The sequence below is a fragment of the Carcharhinus amblyrhynchos genome, unplaced genomic scaffold, assembly GCF_965287045.1.
Source record: "Carcharhinus amblyrhynchos unplaced genomic scaffold, sCarAmb.v2.hapA chromosome_276, whole genome shotgun sequence".
NCBI classification, from domain to species: Eukaryota; Metazoa; Chordata; class Chondrichthyes; order Carcharhiniformes; family Carcharhinidae; genus Carcharhinus; species Carcharhinus amblyrhynchos.
The window spans coordinates 75,001-93,954 of record NW_027650016.1 but is presented as its reverse complement, the minus strand read 5'-3'; the positions used below and the strand labels follow the sequence as shown (position 1 = coordinate 93,954).

Here is an 18,954-nt window from a genome sequence, read left to right as displayed (position 1 = left end):
AACTTCTTCCATTCTTTTTGTCAATGCTTGTGATATAAAGAGTAGCTGCTCTCTGTACAACCTACTGCACCTGCAAGTAGGGCTTACACATGACCTCCAGTTGCTGTGAGCTGTCTGCTGTTTTCCTAGGAGCTAACGCTCATACACTGAGCCAGGAGTCTCTCTTTCAATGTCAACAAAACAAAGGAGATTGTTGTTATTATTATTATTATTATTTATTGGGAAAGTGGAACTGAGCAGCGACAGATCAGCCATGATCTTATTGAATGGCGGGGCAGGCTCGAAGGGCTGGATGGCCTACTCCTGCTCCTATTTCTTATGTCCTTATGTTCTTAAGCACAGAGGTGCTGCTGCATTTTAAGTGTTTGCATAACTAAAGTATCACTGCTGAAGTGCACAAAGGAGCAGCTACAGTTTTATATATTGCCAGAGACACAGCCTATATCCAAAGCTAAAGAATAGGGAGCAATTGATTTTCCCCCTACCTCACTATCTTTCAATGAGTTATTAACTGGACCCTAATCCCTTTCTTCATCTAATCTTGATTCTCGCACTTCATCATCTAAATTGTAATCTCATCTGCCAGACCTCATCTCTCAACTGTTTGCAGTTTTGGTCGCCACACTTGCGGAAGGATATTTTGGCCTTGGAGGGAATGCAGAGGAGATTCACTAGGCTGATACCGGAGATGAGGGGGTTGGCCTATGAAGAGAGACTAAATAGACTGGGTCTGTACTCGTTGGAGTTTAGAAGGATGAGGGGGGATCTTATCAAGACGTATAAGATAATGAAGGGGATGGATAGGGTAGAGGTAGAGAGATTCTTCCCGCTTAGAAAGGATATCAGGGCTAGAGGACACAGCCTCAAGATAAGGGGGGGGGGCAGTTTAGATCAGAGTTGAGGAGGAACTTCTTCACTCAATCTCTGCAATTCTCTGCCCGTTGAAGTGGTGGAGGCTACCTCGCTAAATATATTTAAGTCACGGGTAGGTAGGTTTCTGATAGACAGAGGAATTAAGGGTTATGGGGAGAAAGCGGGGAAGTGGAACTGATCCACTTCAGATCAGCCATGATGTTACTGAATGGCGGGGCAGGCTCGAAGGGCTAGATGGCCTACTCCTGCTCCTATTTCTTATGTTATTGGCTTCAGGAAACATAAAGGAGAACATATCCCTGTTTATGTCAATGGGGACGATGTAGAAAGGGTGGAGAGCTTTAAGTTTTAGGTGTCCAGATCACCAACAGCCTGTCCTAGTCCCCCCATGCTGACACTATAGTTAAGAAAGCCCACCAACACCTCTATTTCTCAGAAGACTAAGGAAATTTGGTATGTTAGCTACGACTCTCAGCAACTTTTACAGATGCACTACAGAAAGCATTCTTTCTGGTTGTATCACTGCTTGGTATGGTTCCTGCTCTGCCCAAGACTGCAAGGAACTGCAACCCATCATGAATGTAGCCCAACCCATCATGCAAACCAGCCTCCCATCCATTGACTCTGTCTACACTTCCCCCTGCCTCAGCAAAGCAGTGAACGTAATTAAGGACCCCAAGCACCTTGGACATTCTCTCTTCCACCTTTTTCCTTCGGGAAAAAGATACAAAAATCTGAGGTCACGTACCAACCGACTCAAGGACAGCTTCTGCCCTGCTGCTGTCAGACTTTTGAATGAACTTACCTTGCATTAATATGATCTTTGTCCTCACCCTAGCTGTGACTGTAACACTAAATTCTGCACTCTCTCATTCCCTTCTCTATGAACGGTATGTTTTGTCTTGATAGCACGCAAAAAACAATACTTTTCACTATATGTTAATACATGTTTCAATAATAAATCAAATCAAATCATATCAAATCAGGAAGCTCTGGATTCAAACCCCACTCTCAGGACCAAACTTATCATCTGGAATGTCACTCCACAGTGCAGGACAGCAGGAGTGCTGCACTGCCAGAGATTCCAATACAATATTAAACAGAAGTGCCCTTTCATTTATATGTAAAAGATTCCACAGCAGTATTCAGAAATGAGCAGGAATGTCCTGGTCCGTATTCATTGCTCAAACAACATCACACAAACAGGTCATTATCTCATTGAGGTTTGTGGAATCTTGCTGTGCTCCTGTGTGTTCCTACTTCACAACAGTAATTACACTTCCAAAAACAATTCATTGGCTGTAAAGCATTATGGTACATTCTGGGGATGTAAAGGGTGATATACAAATGTAAATGCTTTCATCTTATGGAATTGGACTCAGTAACTTTCCAAGTACAGTGATTTCCTCTCCATCTGTTGAGGGGCTTAGACCTTGTCTTTGTCCTTTTGTTCAGTATCACGATTCACTTAGTTAAAGCTCTTATCGTCTGAACACAGCAACACAGAATGATGGGGTGCAGGTTTCTGTACACTGAGTGTTCCCTATCTCAGTCCTGTCACCATGGCTGATTATCAAATGGGGATCAGGCAGTGGCCATAGGAAACAAAAGCAATAGTCTCCAGGGCCACTCATTGCACTGAAGCTTTTATCTCCTGCAGTAAGAGCGCATTCACTTGTAATGAGCCCTGTTTCCATGCTTGGGAAGAAGTGGCAAGGGGGTTGGGACACATGGAGCCGCCCTCTCTGTCCACACCCCATGTTACTGCTGGAAAGGAACAGGGAGTATCTGTAGATATTGGGGCCCTGCAAATGGGAGTTAAGGGAAACTGGGACAAATACTACTTTACAAAAGGTTTCTCGAGGGGGAGAGATTTACGCTACTTCCAATCTTATTCCACAGAAAAATGGAACTTGTATATAAAAGAAACAGAAGATATCAATATTCTAAGGGAGTGCGTGCAGATCCTATTCAACAGCAGATATGGTGAGTCATTCTTTACAGCTACTGCTCGAGTTAACAATGCATTTGGTAAAATGCTTATAACGCAGCAGCAATGAAACCAATAAAACAGTCTCTTGAATGTTGTCCCAGACTAGAAGCTCAGTAATTTTGCATTGTTTGAGAACATTAATGTGCAACAACCTGTTGGCTAGCAGGAGGAGGGGTGGGGGGGGGGGGGGGGGGTGCTCTGAGCTGCAATGCTACCATTTTTGCATACAGTCACGCTTTATTTCCATTCACAGAAGGTGTTATAATCTGAGTTAACCAGCTGCCAGTAATGGTGCCAGGATTGTGTTGTCCATTTCAATCCAATCCTGGTCGTCCCATTGAAGTGAATAGAAGCAGGAAATAGGATTGAGGAGTGATGCATTCTGGGCAGGGCTGGCCACTTTGCCCTGCATTTTCTACTCATACTTCCAATAAAACCCTTTAAACAAGGATGTCAGCTACGAGGGTCCACATGAACAAAGTCCAGATACCCTGTTCAACACTCTGTACGTTAGAAATATTCCAATCTGTTCATTGTGGCAAAGGCTTTGTTTCAAAAGATATTTTAAAAATCACCCCATATGTCTTGTCACATAAATTCCCACCTGATACCAAGGATAAAGAAAAGTGGGACAGATAGCATATTAGATTTGAAATGTGTACATTTTAGCTTTAAGAAGATAGAATTAGCAATCTGTTCTGTTGGAATGATCCCACGCATATTTCTTTTTGCCATTTATACAGCTAGGCTGCAGAATCCCAGTAGGATGGCACAAGATCAGTTGTATTGGGCTATCTCACACTGTCAGCTTGGTTTAAAATAGTCTCTGGATAGTTTTAACTCACTCCTTCCCCATTGGGTGTGTCAAGCACCGATGTAAACACACCAACCACTGGGCTTCGAGTGAGACCCTGAGGTTTATTAAGTCTGGCTCTCAGTACTGCGGCTATGTTGATGGATGAGGGAAAGCTAACTGTTCGTACCCAATTCCCAAACCAATGATATTAATTTCTAACAATGAATTATTTTGTAAATATGAGCCAGCCCGCCCACCATGGGAATCGAAGTGGGTGAGGGACAGAACGTGGAAATGTCCTTTGACCTCGGGCGGCATTTTACGGTTTCGGGAGGTTGTAAAATCTGTCCAATAGGTCTTTTTCCTGATGCTAATTGTGTCAGGTGAGATGTCTCAGAGAAGTACTCAACATTGCAAAGTTTGGTAAATATAACATTGTGTGACATTCAATATGTTTAATTATAGAAGCTCTGCTTAATTCTCTTAATGGAATGGGGAGTTTACAAGATGACATTTTAGAGGGTGGCTAGTGTATGTCATAGAACCATAGAAACGTTACAGCACAGAAGGAGGCCATTCAGCCCATTGTGTCTATGCCAGCCTGAGGTCTCCCTTTCCAATTCCACCTTCCTGCTCCCGGCTCATAGTCCTGTAGCTTACATCACTGAAGCTGCAGATCCAGCTACTTTTTAAAAGAGTTTAGGATCTCTGCCTCCACCACCAATTCGTTCAGTGAATTCCAGACACCCACCATCCTTTGCAAAAAAACATTCTTCCTCATGTCCCCACTACACCTACTGCCACTTATCTTGAATCTATGCCCCTGGTTATAGAATTCTCTACCAAGGGAAACAATTTTGTCCTATCCATCTATTCCTTTCCCTCATCATTTAGTATCAAGTCTCCCCTCAGTTTCCTTTATTCCAAGGAAAGTAACCCCAACCTATCTAATCTCTCCTCATAGCCCTGGCAACGTTCTTGTAAACCTCCACTGCACTCCCTCCAGAGCAATTAAGTCCTTCCAGTAATGAGGTGACCAGAACTGCATACAATACTCCAGTTGTGGCCCAGTGTTTTATACAATTCCAACATTATATCCTTACTTTTATATTCTATAACTCTGCCAGTGAAAGAGAGCATTCCATATGCATTCCTTACAATCTTGTCTATGTGAACTGCTGCCTTTAGGGACCTGTATACTTTACACCAAGACCTCTCACATCATCTACCCTTCTTAGTATATTCCCATTTATTGTGTATTCCCTGTAACTGTTTGACCTCCCTAAGTGCAATTTGGAGTTGCAAAGCAAGTTTTAAGAAAGATGAGCATTGACCTGGAGCCTGCAATTTTATAGTCATGCATGCCCTCTGATTGACCTCAGCCACTTTACAGCCCACTCCACCAACCCATTGATATCGGTTTGGAGATTATAGCTATCCTCCACACTACCCGCTACTCGGCCAATCTTTGCGTTGCCTGCAAATTTCACATTGTGCCCCTCATGTTCACATCCAGATCGTTAATATCATGTGGACACAGACATGTACCAACCACCTCTGAAAATAACAAATTATAATATTAAAACCAAACCCTGTAGTGGATAAAATAACTATATGTATCTTTAAATGACTGCAACTTTACACCTATATGTTACTCCATGTGTTGTTTCTTTATCTCGACTGTCAGATTAATTAAAAGTAATTGATTCATGCTTACACAGTCACCATTCCTCAAAAAAATTCTCATAAGGGAAATCTCTATAACTCAGTATAAATTCTTGCATTGAACAATCTTTCCCAAAGAGGCTGACACAATCTTGGGAGGCCTCTTTCTTTGAGGTCTGGGGTTAGGAAATGTCATTGGGCCAGGTTAAAGAGAGCTATACTCAATATTAATGTGTCTTGTGCCTAACCTGGGCGCTCCTGACCGCTGCCCCTTAGTATTATGGATTCGATAGTTTAAAATGTGCGCATTCCTTAGAAACTGGATGAAATACTTCCAAGTTGCAGTCTTTTTTGGAGTTGCAAAGCAAATTTTAACAAAGAAAGATGAGCATTGACCCAGAGCCTGCAATTTTACAGTCATGCATGCCCTCTGATTGACCTCAGCGGTTTATATACAGCGGCAATGACCTGCTCAGCTGGAGCAGTGCCCTTAAAGGGACCAGTCAGATTTCTCAAGCAAATACTAGGGGAGATCTAACAGCAACTTCTAAACACTTCACTTATGCAGAACTTACCTCCTTCTTTAATTGCAGTAATTCCTCCCCCACCAGCGCCTCCCTCCACGCCACCCAATTGAGATCAGAACCATTTATTAAATTGTATCGTGCAGAGTTGTGATGAAAATACACTCAGTGTCTCACACTTCCAACAAGGCACGTCTTACAAAATGTCATTGGGCCTGATTGCCGATTGTTGCAGAGATTACCCAGTGCAGTCAAGATAAATGTCACTCACTGCCTCCAACACGACTAACATTCACATCGTACCATCGAGTCAATAGCCAGGCATTGGGCCACGCTGTCTGCTTTGCAGATTTCAATAGTGTGTACATAACCATTGTGATTTCTTCACTAAGAATAGTTCTTGAGCTGAATAAACACAGGTTTTAAAATGATGAAAGGTTTTGGTAGTGTCGACACTGAGTGAGCGTTTCCACTTGTGAGGAAGAGCAAAACCAAGAGGCCATCAACGTTAGATAAGTTGCAAAGAAATCCGACTGGAATTCTGAGGAAACTTCTTTACCCTGAGAGCACTGAGAATGTGGAACTCATCCCAAAAGGGAGTAGTTAAGATAAATAGTACAGATTGACTAAAGTGGGGGCTAGATCTTCATTTAAGGGAGATTGGAAAGGACGGTTATGCTGATAGAGTCAGGTGAGGAAAGATGGAGGGAAGTTTGAATGAAGCATAAACACCGGCATGGACTAGGTGGGCCGAATGGCCTGTTTTTATGAACATACGAATGCCCACACACTGCTCAGAAAGCTGGGAAATGTTAACATCTTTTAAACCGGTGTCATCTGTGTTTTCTGTAGCCGAGGCCTTAGGTTTGGATCATATGGTTCCTGTCCCATACAGGAAGATTGCTTGTGACCCAGAGGCAGTGGAAATAATCGGGATTCCAGAAGGAATTCCCTTCAAGCGACCGTGTACTTATGGAGTTCCCAAATTGAAACGGATCTTGGAAGCAAGACACAAAGTCCGCTTTGTTATTAAAAGGTAAGCTGGATTCAGAAGATGGTGTAGGCCCCAGAACCTTGCCTGAGAGTTGAACTGTAGGGGATTCCCGTAATGGTGGATAGATCGTCATAATCCTAATCCAAGGCTTTCAAATTTCTTCCTAGAAGTCTCTGGTCTTTGAAAAAGAAAATGTAGAATCAGAATCTTAACTTCCCTACATTCTGAAGTCAGCTTGCTTTGCTTTCGATCATCAGTGCTAGCAGCCTAGAGGTACTTTGGACAATGTCCGTGTACGAGCCCAGGTCAGCAAGCTGTTGAACTGCAGATGACTAAGTCTACTTCAGCATTCGTCTGTCATTCTCCAGCAGAGAGGCAACTGGATAAGGATTGGGAGCTGCAATCCTGGCTGATATTTCTCTCTTCTGGGTTAGCACAGGTGCTAATTGTATTACCCAGCTGGTGAAATAAAGTCTCAGGAGAAGCCATGGGGTCATTCTAGCCAAATTCATTGGATGGGAAGCCCATGGGATTGGGTGGAATTGTTTTTAGGCCCCGTCAAATCGTACGAACAAATGAAAGAGAAGCAGAAGTAGGCCATTCAGCCCCTTGCTTCACCATTCAATGTTTGTGTTTTGAATTCCATATTCCATTTACACCCAATAACCTTTAATTTCCTTGCCTTTCATTACCTCAAATATATCTACCTCAACAATACTCAGCTGCTCTTCTACCACTTTCTAAGTTCTAAAATTACACAACCATCAGAAAAAAACATTCTCCTCATCTCTGTCCTACACGGGTGACTCCTAATTTTAAATGCCCCCCCCTAGTTCTGGACTCAGTCACAATAGGAAACACCCTTTCCCCATCCACCTTGTCAAGGCAATACAGGATCTTATACACTTCAATTCACCCCTCACTCTTCTAAATTCCAGTGGAAACAAGCCCAGTCTGTCCAACCTTTCCTCATTGGACAACTAGTTCATTTCAGGTATCGATCTAGTAAGCCTCATCTGTACTGCCTCCAATGCATTTACATCCTTCCTTAAATAAGGAGACCAAAACTATGCATGATATTCGAGATGTAGTTTCACCATTTCCACATATAATTGAAGCATAACATCCTTTTATGTTATAATAATAAAAGATTGCATTCCATTAGCCTTTTTGACTACATGCTGTACCTGCATAACTACCTTGTGAATCAGTCACTAGAACACCCAGATCCCTCTGCACCTGGGAATTCTGCAGCCAATCTCTGTTTCAATAATTTTTTTTTAATTCTTCTTGCCAAAGTGAACAACTTTACATTTTCCCCACATTATACTCCATCTGCCAGATATTTGCCCACTCAATCTATCTATATCTGTCTGCAGCCTTCTAACGTCCTCTTCACAACATATTTTCTTACCTAAGTTCGTGTCATCAGCAAATGTAGCTACCATGCCTTCACTCCCTTTATCGAAGTCATTGATATAAATTGTAAAAAGTAGAGGCCCCAGCACAAACCCCTGCGGGGTTTCACTCGTCACATCCTGCCAATCAGAAAAAGACCCGTTTATGCATGCTCTCTGTTTTTTGATAGCCAGCCAATCTTCTATCCAGGCTAATATGTTGGCCCATACACCATGAACTTTTATTTTCCACCATAACCGTTGATGTGGCGCTTTGTCAAATGCTTTCCGGAAATCCAAATACAGTACATCTACAGATTCCCCTTTATGCACCGCACATGTCACTCCATCAAAGGACTCCATTAAGTTGGTGAAACGTGATTTCCCTTCACTAAACCATGCTGACTCTGCCTGATAGCCTTGTGTTTTCCCAAGAGCTCAATTCTAGCACCAGTCTCGTGATGGACATCAAGCTAACTGGCCACAAGGAGGCACTCAAGGATAACCACCTTCCACCCTGTAGGGAGCAGCAAGCTTCAACTCGTTACTATTCTCCAACAACACAATTTATATTGGGAATTCACATTATTCCTTTACCCTGCTGCTCCGTGGTTCTCTGTGCTGGGGCATGGGCTAAGCTGAAAGGCATGCCTTTCAATGTGTCAATTAGTGCCATGGCTGCTGTTAACGGAGGGAGTTGGACAAATATGTAGGCCAAAAATATCCTGCCCCCATCCCCGCCAGCGAAAACAAGGATTTGGTGCTCAGCCACATCTCCGTTCGCAGCAGTGGAACCAGAGAATCTCACCTGCGAGTGATCTGCCTATGGTATTTTTGTCAATATGATTTTAGTTTGGGTGGGTGTGCCTTTAAATGCAGCCACAACTGTTTAAAAACCCACCGCTGTTCCAGTTCATGTACAGAATTGATCTCCGTACAATGTTAGAAAATTTATCGGCTGCTGGTGTTGGAGGATTAATTCAAACTTAAAGAATGAACTGAGAAGATTTTGAATTGCAGTTGTTCTGTTTGTATGGGGCAGGGTTTTCACTGATGTTGGGGATAGGTGGACCCCACGCTATGTGGGTAACCAAAACAAGGCCCCCCACAGCACTGAAGGAGCAGCTTACAGGTGATGTGAGAGAGAGAGGGGCTGCCTCCGTTTTTAGGCTGCCATTGTGGAGGGCAGTGTCTGGCTATAGTGAGTGTCAGGGAGAGAGGGGGGGCCTCAAAATCTGCCTGGGACTCTGCCCCCCACGTCCTGCCACCAAGGGGGCTGTCAATATCTCCAGGGCTCTGGAGGGCAACAGGAAAATTCCAGTATGCCTCTGACGATAGGTCACAAGTGGTCTTTAACCACAATTAATTAACTACCTGCTCCATGTGAGCAGGCAACCCTCCTGCCTCCAATCCCATCTCCCTGAAGATGACCCGAAAGTGGGATGGATCCAGCAAACCAGTCAGCAGCATGAATATTTACACCTGCCTGCCTCCACATTTGCCCTCCCTTGGGAGCCTGGTAATCCCCGCCGGTGTGACTGGATTTAACAAGACGCCACTTTGGTGTTAACCTATCCAGGAGATCACAGCTTTTCCTTGGTGTTGAGTGTAGGAAGCTCTTGGAACATTCAAGTGTGTGTAGTAATTTGGGGAGTGAGGAGGATTGAAATATTGACTGATTTTTGAATCTCACACCCGTGTAGTGTGAGCAGTTGCTAAGTCTTTTCTGAGGCAGAGGATCTGAGCCACCTGTCCATTGACCTTGCCATCCTGTTATAGTGAGTGAGGGTTCGGAGGATGGGCAGTTGTGGGCGGGGGGGGATGTGCGGTGAGGGGGCTGATGTTACGAATGGCACTGAATTGAATTAGAGGCAAATGTTTTTCATTTCCACTTGTAACTGGGTTTCTGACTGACTGGCGTAAGCTGGTATTGCAACAAGTGTCTGTCCTGACCTGTCCCATATCTAACACTGTTGCTGTTAAACTGCATAATAAGACCAGTGCGTTCAACATGGTCTTTGTTCCATGTTGGGCTGCCAATTGCCCGCTGCTGTTTTTAATAAAGCTTTAGTTGCTAAAGCAGGGGGTTTGTGCTGATTGAAATACCTGTGCTTTTTGATACAAGGCCAACTTACCTTTCTCTTTTATTTGTCTCCATTTTCTGCAGGATGTTTGATGAGCGAGTTCTGACAGGTAAGCATACGGTGAATGTAGACCAACACTATCCCCTCGTAAAGTCAGGCAGAGCTTGGTGGGCTTTCTATTTTCTGTTAGGACCCTGAGATGTGCCATTGAGGTGAACATCAAATCTCTCCTCTCAATTTCTATTCCGTGGTCACCTTTGATAGATGGATTTGATGGGACTCCCAGATTTGTGTTATAAGTTACCCGTTAAGCTCCTGTTGATTGAACTGCAGATGACCAATGGTTAACCATGAGCCATTCCCGCTCTTAGTGAATGAATAGTTAATTGATTTGATAAGGTGCCACATCAAAGGAAATAAAAGCTGATAGTGTAGAGGTTAACATGCATAGAAGATCAGCTAGCTAACAGCAAACAAAGAGTAGGCATAAATGGGTCTTTTTCTGGTTGACAAGATGTGGCAAGTGGTGTGCCATGGGTCAGTGCTGGGACCTCAACCTTTTACAATTTGTATAAATTTTTACAATTTTTTACAATTTGTATCAATGACTTGGATGAAGGAACTGAAGGTATGGTTGTTAAATTTGCTAACGTCACAAAGATAGGAATACAAATTGTAAAAAAGGACGTAAGAACGCTACAAAGGCACACAGATTAGGTGAGTGCGTACTGGCAATTGGAGTATAACATAGGCAAATGTAGAACTGTCTACTTTGGCAGAAAGAATAAAAAAGAAGCTCATTATCTAAATGGTGAGCGAATGCAGAGCTCCGAGGTGCAGAGGGATCTGGGTGTCCTAGTACATGAATCACAAAAGGCTGGAATACAAGTACAGCAAATAATTAAGAAACCTAATAGAATATTATTGTTTGTTGTGGAGGAAATTGATTACAGAAGTAGGGAGGTTATGTTTCAGTTATACAGGTCATTAGTGGGACCATATCTGGAGTATTGTTACAGTATTGTTCTCCTTATTTAAGAAAAAATGCAAGTGTGCTAGAAGCAGCTCTGAGAAGGTTTACTAGACTAATACCAGGATTGGCGAGGTTAGGTTTTATCCACTACAGTTGATAATATTGAGAGATATGATTGAAACCTTTACGTTTCTGAGGGATATTGACAGGGTGGATGTGGAGAGAATGAAAATCAAGAACGAGAGACACTGTTTAAGAATAAGGGGTTACTCATTTTAAAAGAGAAAGAGGAGAAATTTATCTTCTGAGGATTGAAAGTGTCTGGAACTCTCTTCCTCAAAAGGCACTGGTAGCAGAGTTTTTGAACATTTTTAAGTCAGAGCCAGATAGATTCTTGATTAACAAGGGGGTGAAAGGTTATCGGGGATAGGTGGAAATATGGGGCTGAAGTTACAATCAAATAAGTCATGACCTTGCTGAATGATGTAGCAGGCTTGAGGGGTCGAGTGGTCTTCTCCTCCTAATTCTTATGTTTGTATGGCAGTCACATTTGCTTACTTGGATCTTTATGTGGCCCAGTCACATTCTTGTCAAAGTGGGTTGACCTCAGAACTGCCCAAGTAATGTGCATTGCAAAATAGTCATGATAAGCTCCTTAGACACTGAATTGGTGGCCTGCAGACTGTGGGAACAGCATCAGCACCGATGTACTGCTCTTGCTACTCCATGAAAATCCCAAAAAACAACCACTGCTTTAATTGCTCAGCATTAGTCAGGGAAAGAGAGTGTCTAATCGCGCATCTCTCCAGAAACTGAACAGTGGGTGCTTGTCAGCTGTGATGTAAAGAAAAAACACCACTGCCCCCATCCCCCTCCACACTCCCCATAACTGCTGAGCTGGTCTGTTAACTCCAGGAGAATGAACACACTAAGTACAGTGTTTAAATTCACTCCGCACATCTGCAGCTCTCACATCACCCATAAAAAGGCAGCTGCTCTTGTTTCTTCTGTGTTAGTCCAAAGACGTACAGGTTAGGTGGATTGGTCATGCTAATTTGCCCCCTAGTGTCCAAAGATATGTAAGTTGGATGGATTCGTCAATGACTGTGGGGACAAGACTTTGGACCCATCAGAGAGCTTGTGCAGAATCAATGGGCCAAATGGCTTCCTTCTACACTAAGGAATTCTATGATTCTATTATCCCTCCGGTAGGGCTGCGGTGAGCGGGGAAGGGGGAAGGGAGTGTGGGGAGATGCAGTCAGAAGCCCCAGACCTACCATGAGTAAGCGGCACAGTCTGTTTCATATAAGTTCTTTAATCTTGTGAAATTTCCCATGTCGCTGCCCCTTTCATCAGGCACTCACCTGATGAGGGCAGTGCTCCAAAAGCTTGTGCTACCAAATAAACTTGGTTTTGTGGGACTACTCTTTCCAAAGATATGAAGGTTAGGTGGATTGACCATGCTAAATTGTCCCTTATTGTCAGGCGGATTAGCAGGATAATATGTGGGGTTACCGGGATAGGGCCTGGGTGGGATTGTTTTCGGTGCAGGCTCGATGGGCTGAATGGCCTCCTTCTGCACTGTAGGATTCTATTCCATGAATTTTCAGCTTTCCAAATAGAAATGGCAGCATAGTGCAGATGCTGTCCAATTGATGAAGCTAGAGGTGTTACACTTCCTTGGATTGCATCTACCCCATGTTAAAATAAATTTGGGAAGAGACAGCCGTGGGACTATTAAATAGTTATGAAAATTCACTGGAGGAGAGGAGACTGGTGACAGCCAATGTTATTCTGATATTTAAAACAAAGATAAAACATCTCCAGAAAACTATCGACAGCTTGGCTTAACATCTTTACCCAAAACATCTAGAAATCAAAAATATAAGAAAGGATTTCAAAAGGAAAGACTATACTTGACCAATCTTATTGAGTTATTTTAAGAAGTAATGGAGGGGGAAGCTAAGGGTAGTGTAGTTAATGTGAAATACTTAGCTTTTCAACATTCCTTTGATAAGATACACCATGGTACATCGTGGCTAAGGTCTGAGCATGTGAAGCCAGCAGGCAAATAGCAGAATAGACAGCAGCCTAGTTACAAAAGAAAGATAAGAGGTTAAAAATATGTGTTCAGACTGTTGGAAGGTGGGAAGTGAGTTTATTACATGGATTTCTGCTGGGAGTGATGCTGGCGTCTACTTGGTAAAGATGAAAGATTATCCAGCTATGTATTGTCCACAAAACATGGGACAAATCCAACCTGGCCAATCACTGCTCCATCAGCCTACTCTCCATCATCAGTAAGTGATGGATGGCATTTATTCAGCAATAATCTGCTCCCTGATGCTCAGTTCAGATGCTGCCAGGCCCTGTCCTCATCACAGCTTTGGTCCAAAGAGCTGATTTTCAGAGGTGGAGGCCCTCTCCATCAAGGCAGCATTTGACTAAGTATGGCATCAAGCAGGAATATTGGAGTCAATGGGTTGGAAAGGAATATCTTCCACTGGCTGGAGTCATACCTAACACAGAGGAAGATGGTTTTGTTCATTAGAGATTAATCATCTCAAATCCAAGATTTCACATCCTCAGGGTAGTGTCCTAGGCCCAACCCTCTTCAGGTGCTTCATCAATAACCTTCCCTCCATAAGGTCAAAGTGGGAATGTTCACTCGTGATTGCTTAGTGTTAATTGTATATCCATGTGTGGCACTGTGACACAGTGGTTAGCACTGCTGCCTCACAGAACCTGGAACCTGGATTCGATTCCCAGCCTTCAGTGATTGTCTGTATGGAGTCTGCACGTTCACCCCATGTCTGTGGGTTTCCTTCGAGTGCTTTGGTTTCCTCCCACACTCCAAAGATGTACAGGTTAGGTGGATTAGCCATGCTAAATTTCCCCATAGTGTTTAAAGATGTAGTAAATGTGTGGGATTATGTGGGTAGGATGTGGAGAGGGATGGGTCTGGGTGAGATGCTATTTCAGAGTCGGTGCAGACTTGATGGTTTAAATGGCCTCTTTCTGCACTGTGGGGCTTCTATGGATCTGTTGGTTGTACCCAGCTGATGGATATTAACTGAGGATTCAATAACACTTGGCTGAAAGAGGGACCTCTCCAGAGGTGTGAAACATGTAGACATGTATCTCTGTTAATAAAGGCTTCCAGGTGAATAAAATGTTCTATCCTTCACAACCTGGCTATTCACGCTTTGATGTAGAGATGCCGGAGTTGGACTGTAGTGGGCACAGTAAGGAGTCTCACAACACCAGGTTAAAGTCCAGCAGGTTTATTTAACAGCACTAGCTTTCGGAGCCTCAGGCTCCTTCATCCGGTGAGTGAGGACTTGAGTTCACAAACAGGGCATATAAAGACACAAACTCAATTTACAAGATAATAGTTGGAATTTGAGTTTTTACAGGTAATCAAATCTTAAAGGCACAGACAATGTGAGTGGAGAGAGAGCCATGCACAGGTTAAAGAGATGTGTATTGATTCCAGCCAGGACAGTTAGTAAGATTTGAGGCTCCGAAAGCTACTGCTACTGCTGTCAAATGAACCTGTTGGACTTTAACCTGGTGTTGTGAGACTTCTTATTCTGCTTTGGTATTCAATTCCATTCACAACTCCTCAGACAATGGAAGCAAGGCTTGGACAACATTCAGCCTTGGGCTGCAAAGTGGGAAATAATGTTCACACCGCACGTGTGCCAGACAATGACCAAGAGAGCCTAACCATCTCCCTCAATGTTCAATGGCATTGCTGTCACTGAATCTCGCGTTATCAGCATGCCGTGGATGAATATTCCGAAATCCCAAGAGGCCACAGGTCACCAGTGTTAAATTCGGTGAATTGGTGCAGTGGGGGGGGGGGAACGGGGACGGGACGGGATGGGACGCACTCGCAAGGTGCTGGCCTTGGAGTTGAAGTAGCAACTCTTTAAATGCACCAGAGGTGAGCAGCAGCTATTCTCTGACTGTGCAACATAACAGGATTCCCTCAAGTCTGTCCAAATATGAAATCTGTGTGTCAAATAATCGTCCAGTTTAATCTGTTTCCCTCACCTCCCTCTCCTACGGCATGGATTCCTGGGCAGTGATCCAGTAGCCACTGAAGGCAGCGAGGTCTTTTTACTGTGGGAGGGATCACAGCTAAATAGAGTCACTGCGTTCCTCCCTCTTTATACACATACAGTGAGGGGAGCTGAATGCCGTTCAGAATTGGGAACCCGGGCCTTCTCTTCCCCCCTCCCCCCCCACCCCCAGTCCCTCCAGACTCAGGACGTAGGCTCCACTAGTTTCCACAGAATTCACAATCTATTCGTCTCATATTATTGGCTCCAAATTGTATCATCTTGCTTTAAATTAAAAATGTCAAAACATTATAAATCAACTCCCCTCCTCCTCCCTATCCACCTATTTTAGTGCTTTGTAAATGTGCTGTGGCCTTGCCCAATGACCCAATTACAATCAATATTTCTTTAATTTGTATACTTTTTTTGCAACCTCTGCAGAAGGGCCTTGTTGTGATCGGTCCTTCCAACCACAGCAGGCCTTTGGTGAGAAAATACTCTCCTATTTGCATCACTTGATTCTTTTTTGTGTGTTTTGAAGTGTCAGAATCAAGCGTTTCTCACAAGGGCTGCTGAAGAAAGTGAACCCTCTGTTTGTTGTAGGGACCAAGTATTTACGGGAAGGCTCCAAACAGGATAGTCAGTCCCCTCTGGATGAAGAGTCCCACAGAACGACCACACTAGACATGACCCCCAAGAACCACGTCTGCAGGTAGGACATGGCCAACTTTTATCAGCCTTTAATTTGAGCAGTCATTTCAAAAGATAGAGTTTGCATTTATATAGCAGCATCAGGATGCCCTTCGCTACCGTCTGTGAAATGCAGCCAATACTTTATCTTTGGAATTCTATACCACAGGAAACTGTGGAGTCCTTCAACATTTTCAGGCTGAGATCGATAGGTGTTTATTCAGGAGGAGGAATTAAGGGTTACAGAGATAAGGCAGGGCTTAATGAGTGTTAGGTCAGCCCTGATCTTATTAAATGGTGAAACAGGCTCGAAGGGCTGAGTGGCCTACTCCTATTCCTATTTCTTATGGTGTGGGAAATGTGGCGGTAAGTTGGCATGCATCAAGGTTTCGCAAACAGCAATGGGATCATTCACTGCTTGCAGTGTTGCTGGAGGGATCTGTGCTGGGCTGGGCAGCATTCCCAAGAACACGCTTCCTCCTTGAGTTGGATTCTGATTCCTTTCCTATTACCTGAGGGGGCAGGCTGGGCATCGGGTTGATGTTTTGCCCAAAGGTTGGCACCTCTGACAGTGCAGCACCGTCCTCAGCACTGCACTGGAATGCCAGCCTTAGTTTTGTGTTCAAGCCCTCGGAGTGGGACTTGACCTCTCAGTCTCCTGACTCCGAGTGCTAACACTGAGCTGTGGTTGACACCTAATAAATCATTTCATTGTAGAATTGACATATCTTCATAGATAACTCTTTCCTCTCGATATTTGTTGATGTAAGATTGATCACTAATGTTATTGTCCCAATATTTATAAGAGTTTGATACACTGGCTATGTTTGAGGCACCCTCACTACCCGCGCATTTAATACACATCAGTTTACTCTATGCACAAGAAGGGCAGCACAGTAGTTAGCACGGCTACCTCACGGCACCAGAGAACTGGGTTTGATTTCCAGCTTGGGTCACTGTCTGTGTGGAGTCTGCACGTTCTCCCCGTGTCTGCGTGGGTTTCCTCTGGGTGCTCCAGTTTCCTCCCACAGTCCAAAAGACCTGCTGCTTAGGTGGACTGGCCATGCTAAATTCTCCCTCAGCATACCCAAACAGGCACCGGAGTGTGGTGACCAGGGGATTTTCACAGTAACTTCATTGCAGTGTTAATGTAAGTCTACTTGTGATATTAACAAATAAACTTTAAAAAAAAGTTAAACTTTAAGCTAGTCATGATAACCAAGGAAAGAGGAGGGCTGATTAGAGACCAGAAAGGTAATTAGTGTGTGGAGGTGGAAGATATCGGGGACGATTCTCCCATCCCGCTGCTTTGACTTTTTTTAACGTAGTAGCGCCAGATTAGTGCGATCCGCGCTGGGCGTCTGGCCTGAGTATTTCACTTCAGCAGGGATTATTGTAGCTCCCCATTTGCAGGGAGCTAGTGACCTGACCCCGCTGGAGTGAAGGGGGGACAATCGAGGACCCCAGAGGGTCGGGAGATATCACCTTGGCAGTGCCAGCCTGGATCCCCGGCACTACACAGGAAGTAAAGTGCCACTGCCCAGGGGACCTAGTATGGGACAGTGCCCGGGCAGCGCGGCCTGATGGAGTGGGCCTGATGCGGAATGACCTGATGGGGGAGCAACTGGTGAGGGTGGGGAGTCCTGCTGCCACTCTGCAATCGGAATTGGTGGGGGAGGGAGGGAGATCACCAGTCAGGGCTGGCCATCTGGGGGCGGGGGAAGTGGGGTGGGGGTAGCCTACTGGGAGATCGGCAGTGTTTGGGAGTGGGTGTCAGGTCTGCTGGTGGGTGGTGGAATTGGGAGGGTGGGGTGGGAGATCGGGGCTCCGATGGGGGAGTTTGGGGATGAGTGGGGGGAGAGAGTTGAGGCTGCACCCAGGCATGCCTTGGGGGGCAGAGGGCCAATGCTGCGGGGATCGCGGGGCTGGCCACCAATTAAGGACCATAGCATGCACGTGTTGGAAAGTGGAAGTAGAATAGTTTGTGCTTGATAGTCTAAACATATTGTTGTATTTACAATGTTTAAACTAGACAAGCACACTCTAAAGAGAAAAGGGAAGGTGGGTTGACTGGCTGAGGTGTATATGGAAAAGGAGATGGCTTGTGTTTAGAAATGTCAGTGCAGGCTAGATAGACCCAATGGGCTATTTTTGTATTGTATAAAATTAACATTATTACAAACATAATCCATTGGTTGTCCTCCTTGTTAAACTCATTATACAGACGCCTTGGTTGCAAAGACTGAAACTTCTGTTTATTTCGTGTCCAATCGCTTTAAGTTCCAGCCTGTGTCATAAAGTCTCAGGTTTTGTAAAGTGCTTTTTCTCTTGCCAGGTCTGTGAAGACGAAAGAAAATGAAACGGGTGAGTTGCTGGGTGATTTGTGTATTACACTCTGTTTAAAAATTACACATGGAGCCTTCCTGTCCACGTTTATTCCTTATTTGCACAGCCTCACTGCTGTTCGATTCTAGAATGAATCATTCTTACATAAAGGTGTATCGGAGGAGTGGCCTCCTCTCTGCAAACTTACTCCGCACAGTTATCATCTCCAGTTGTCTTCCCAAATACACTGACACACACATACGTACACACACACACATACACAGACACTGATGTGCTCTTTCATGCACACATGCACTCACTCACTCTCTCTCAGACAGACACATTCATCCTCACACAGGTATACAAACTCTCGCACTCCCAAATGCTGTCCTGCACACTCACTCTCTCTCAAGCACACACACACATAAGCATGCACACACACTCTCTCTCTCTCTCACGCTCTCTCTCTCACGCTCTCTGTCTCACGCTCTCTCTCTCTCTCACACACACACACTCTCTCTCTCTCACACACACACTCACACACCCTTTCTCTCACACTCATTCTCACTCACA

General features: G+C 44.3%; 1 protein-coding gene across 6 annotated transcripts in view; it reads left to right on the top strand.

The window, feature by feature from the left end:
• Nucleotides 1–18,954, top strand: part of LOC145338978 (general transcription factor II-I repeat domain-containing protein 1-like) — a 125,350-nt gene that overhangs the window by 37,637 nt on the left and 68,759 nt on the right. For all 6 annotated transcript variants that reach the window (XR_013885939.1, XM_080183396.1, XM_080183394.1 and 3 more), the window contains exons 6-10: nt 2,776–2,859; nt 6,704–6,887; nt 10,410–10,435; nt 15,970–16,078; nt 18,392–18,420. Coding sequence is in view for 5 of the 6 variants with exons in the window: in XM_080183396.1 (XP_080039522.1) it covers nt 2,776–2,859; nt 6,704–6,887; nt 10,410–10,435; nt 15,970–16,078; nt 18,392–18,420 (432 nt within the window). In the remaining variant the exon portion in view is untranslated. The remainder of the gene's footprint in view (nt 1–2,775; nt 2,860–6,703; nt 6,888–10,409; nt 10,436–15,969; nt 16,079–18,391; nt 18,421–18,954) is intronic.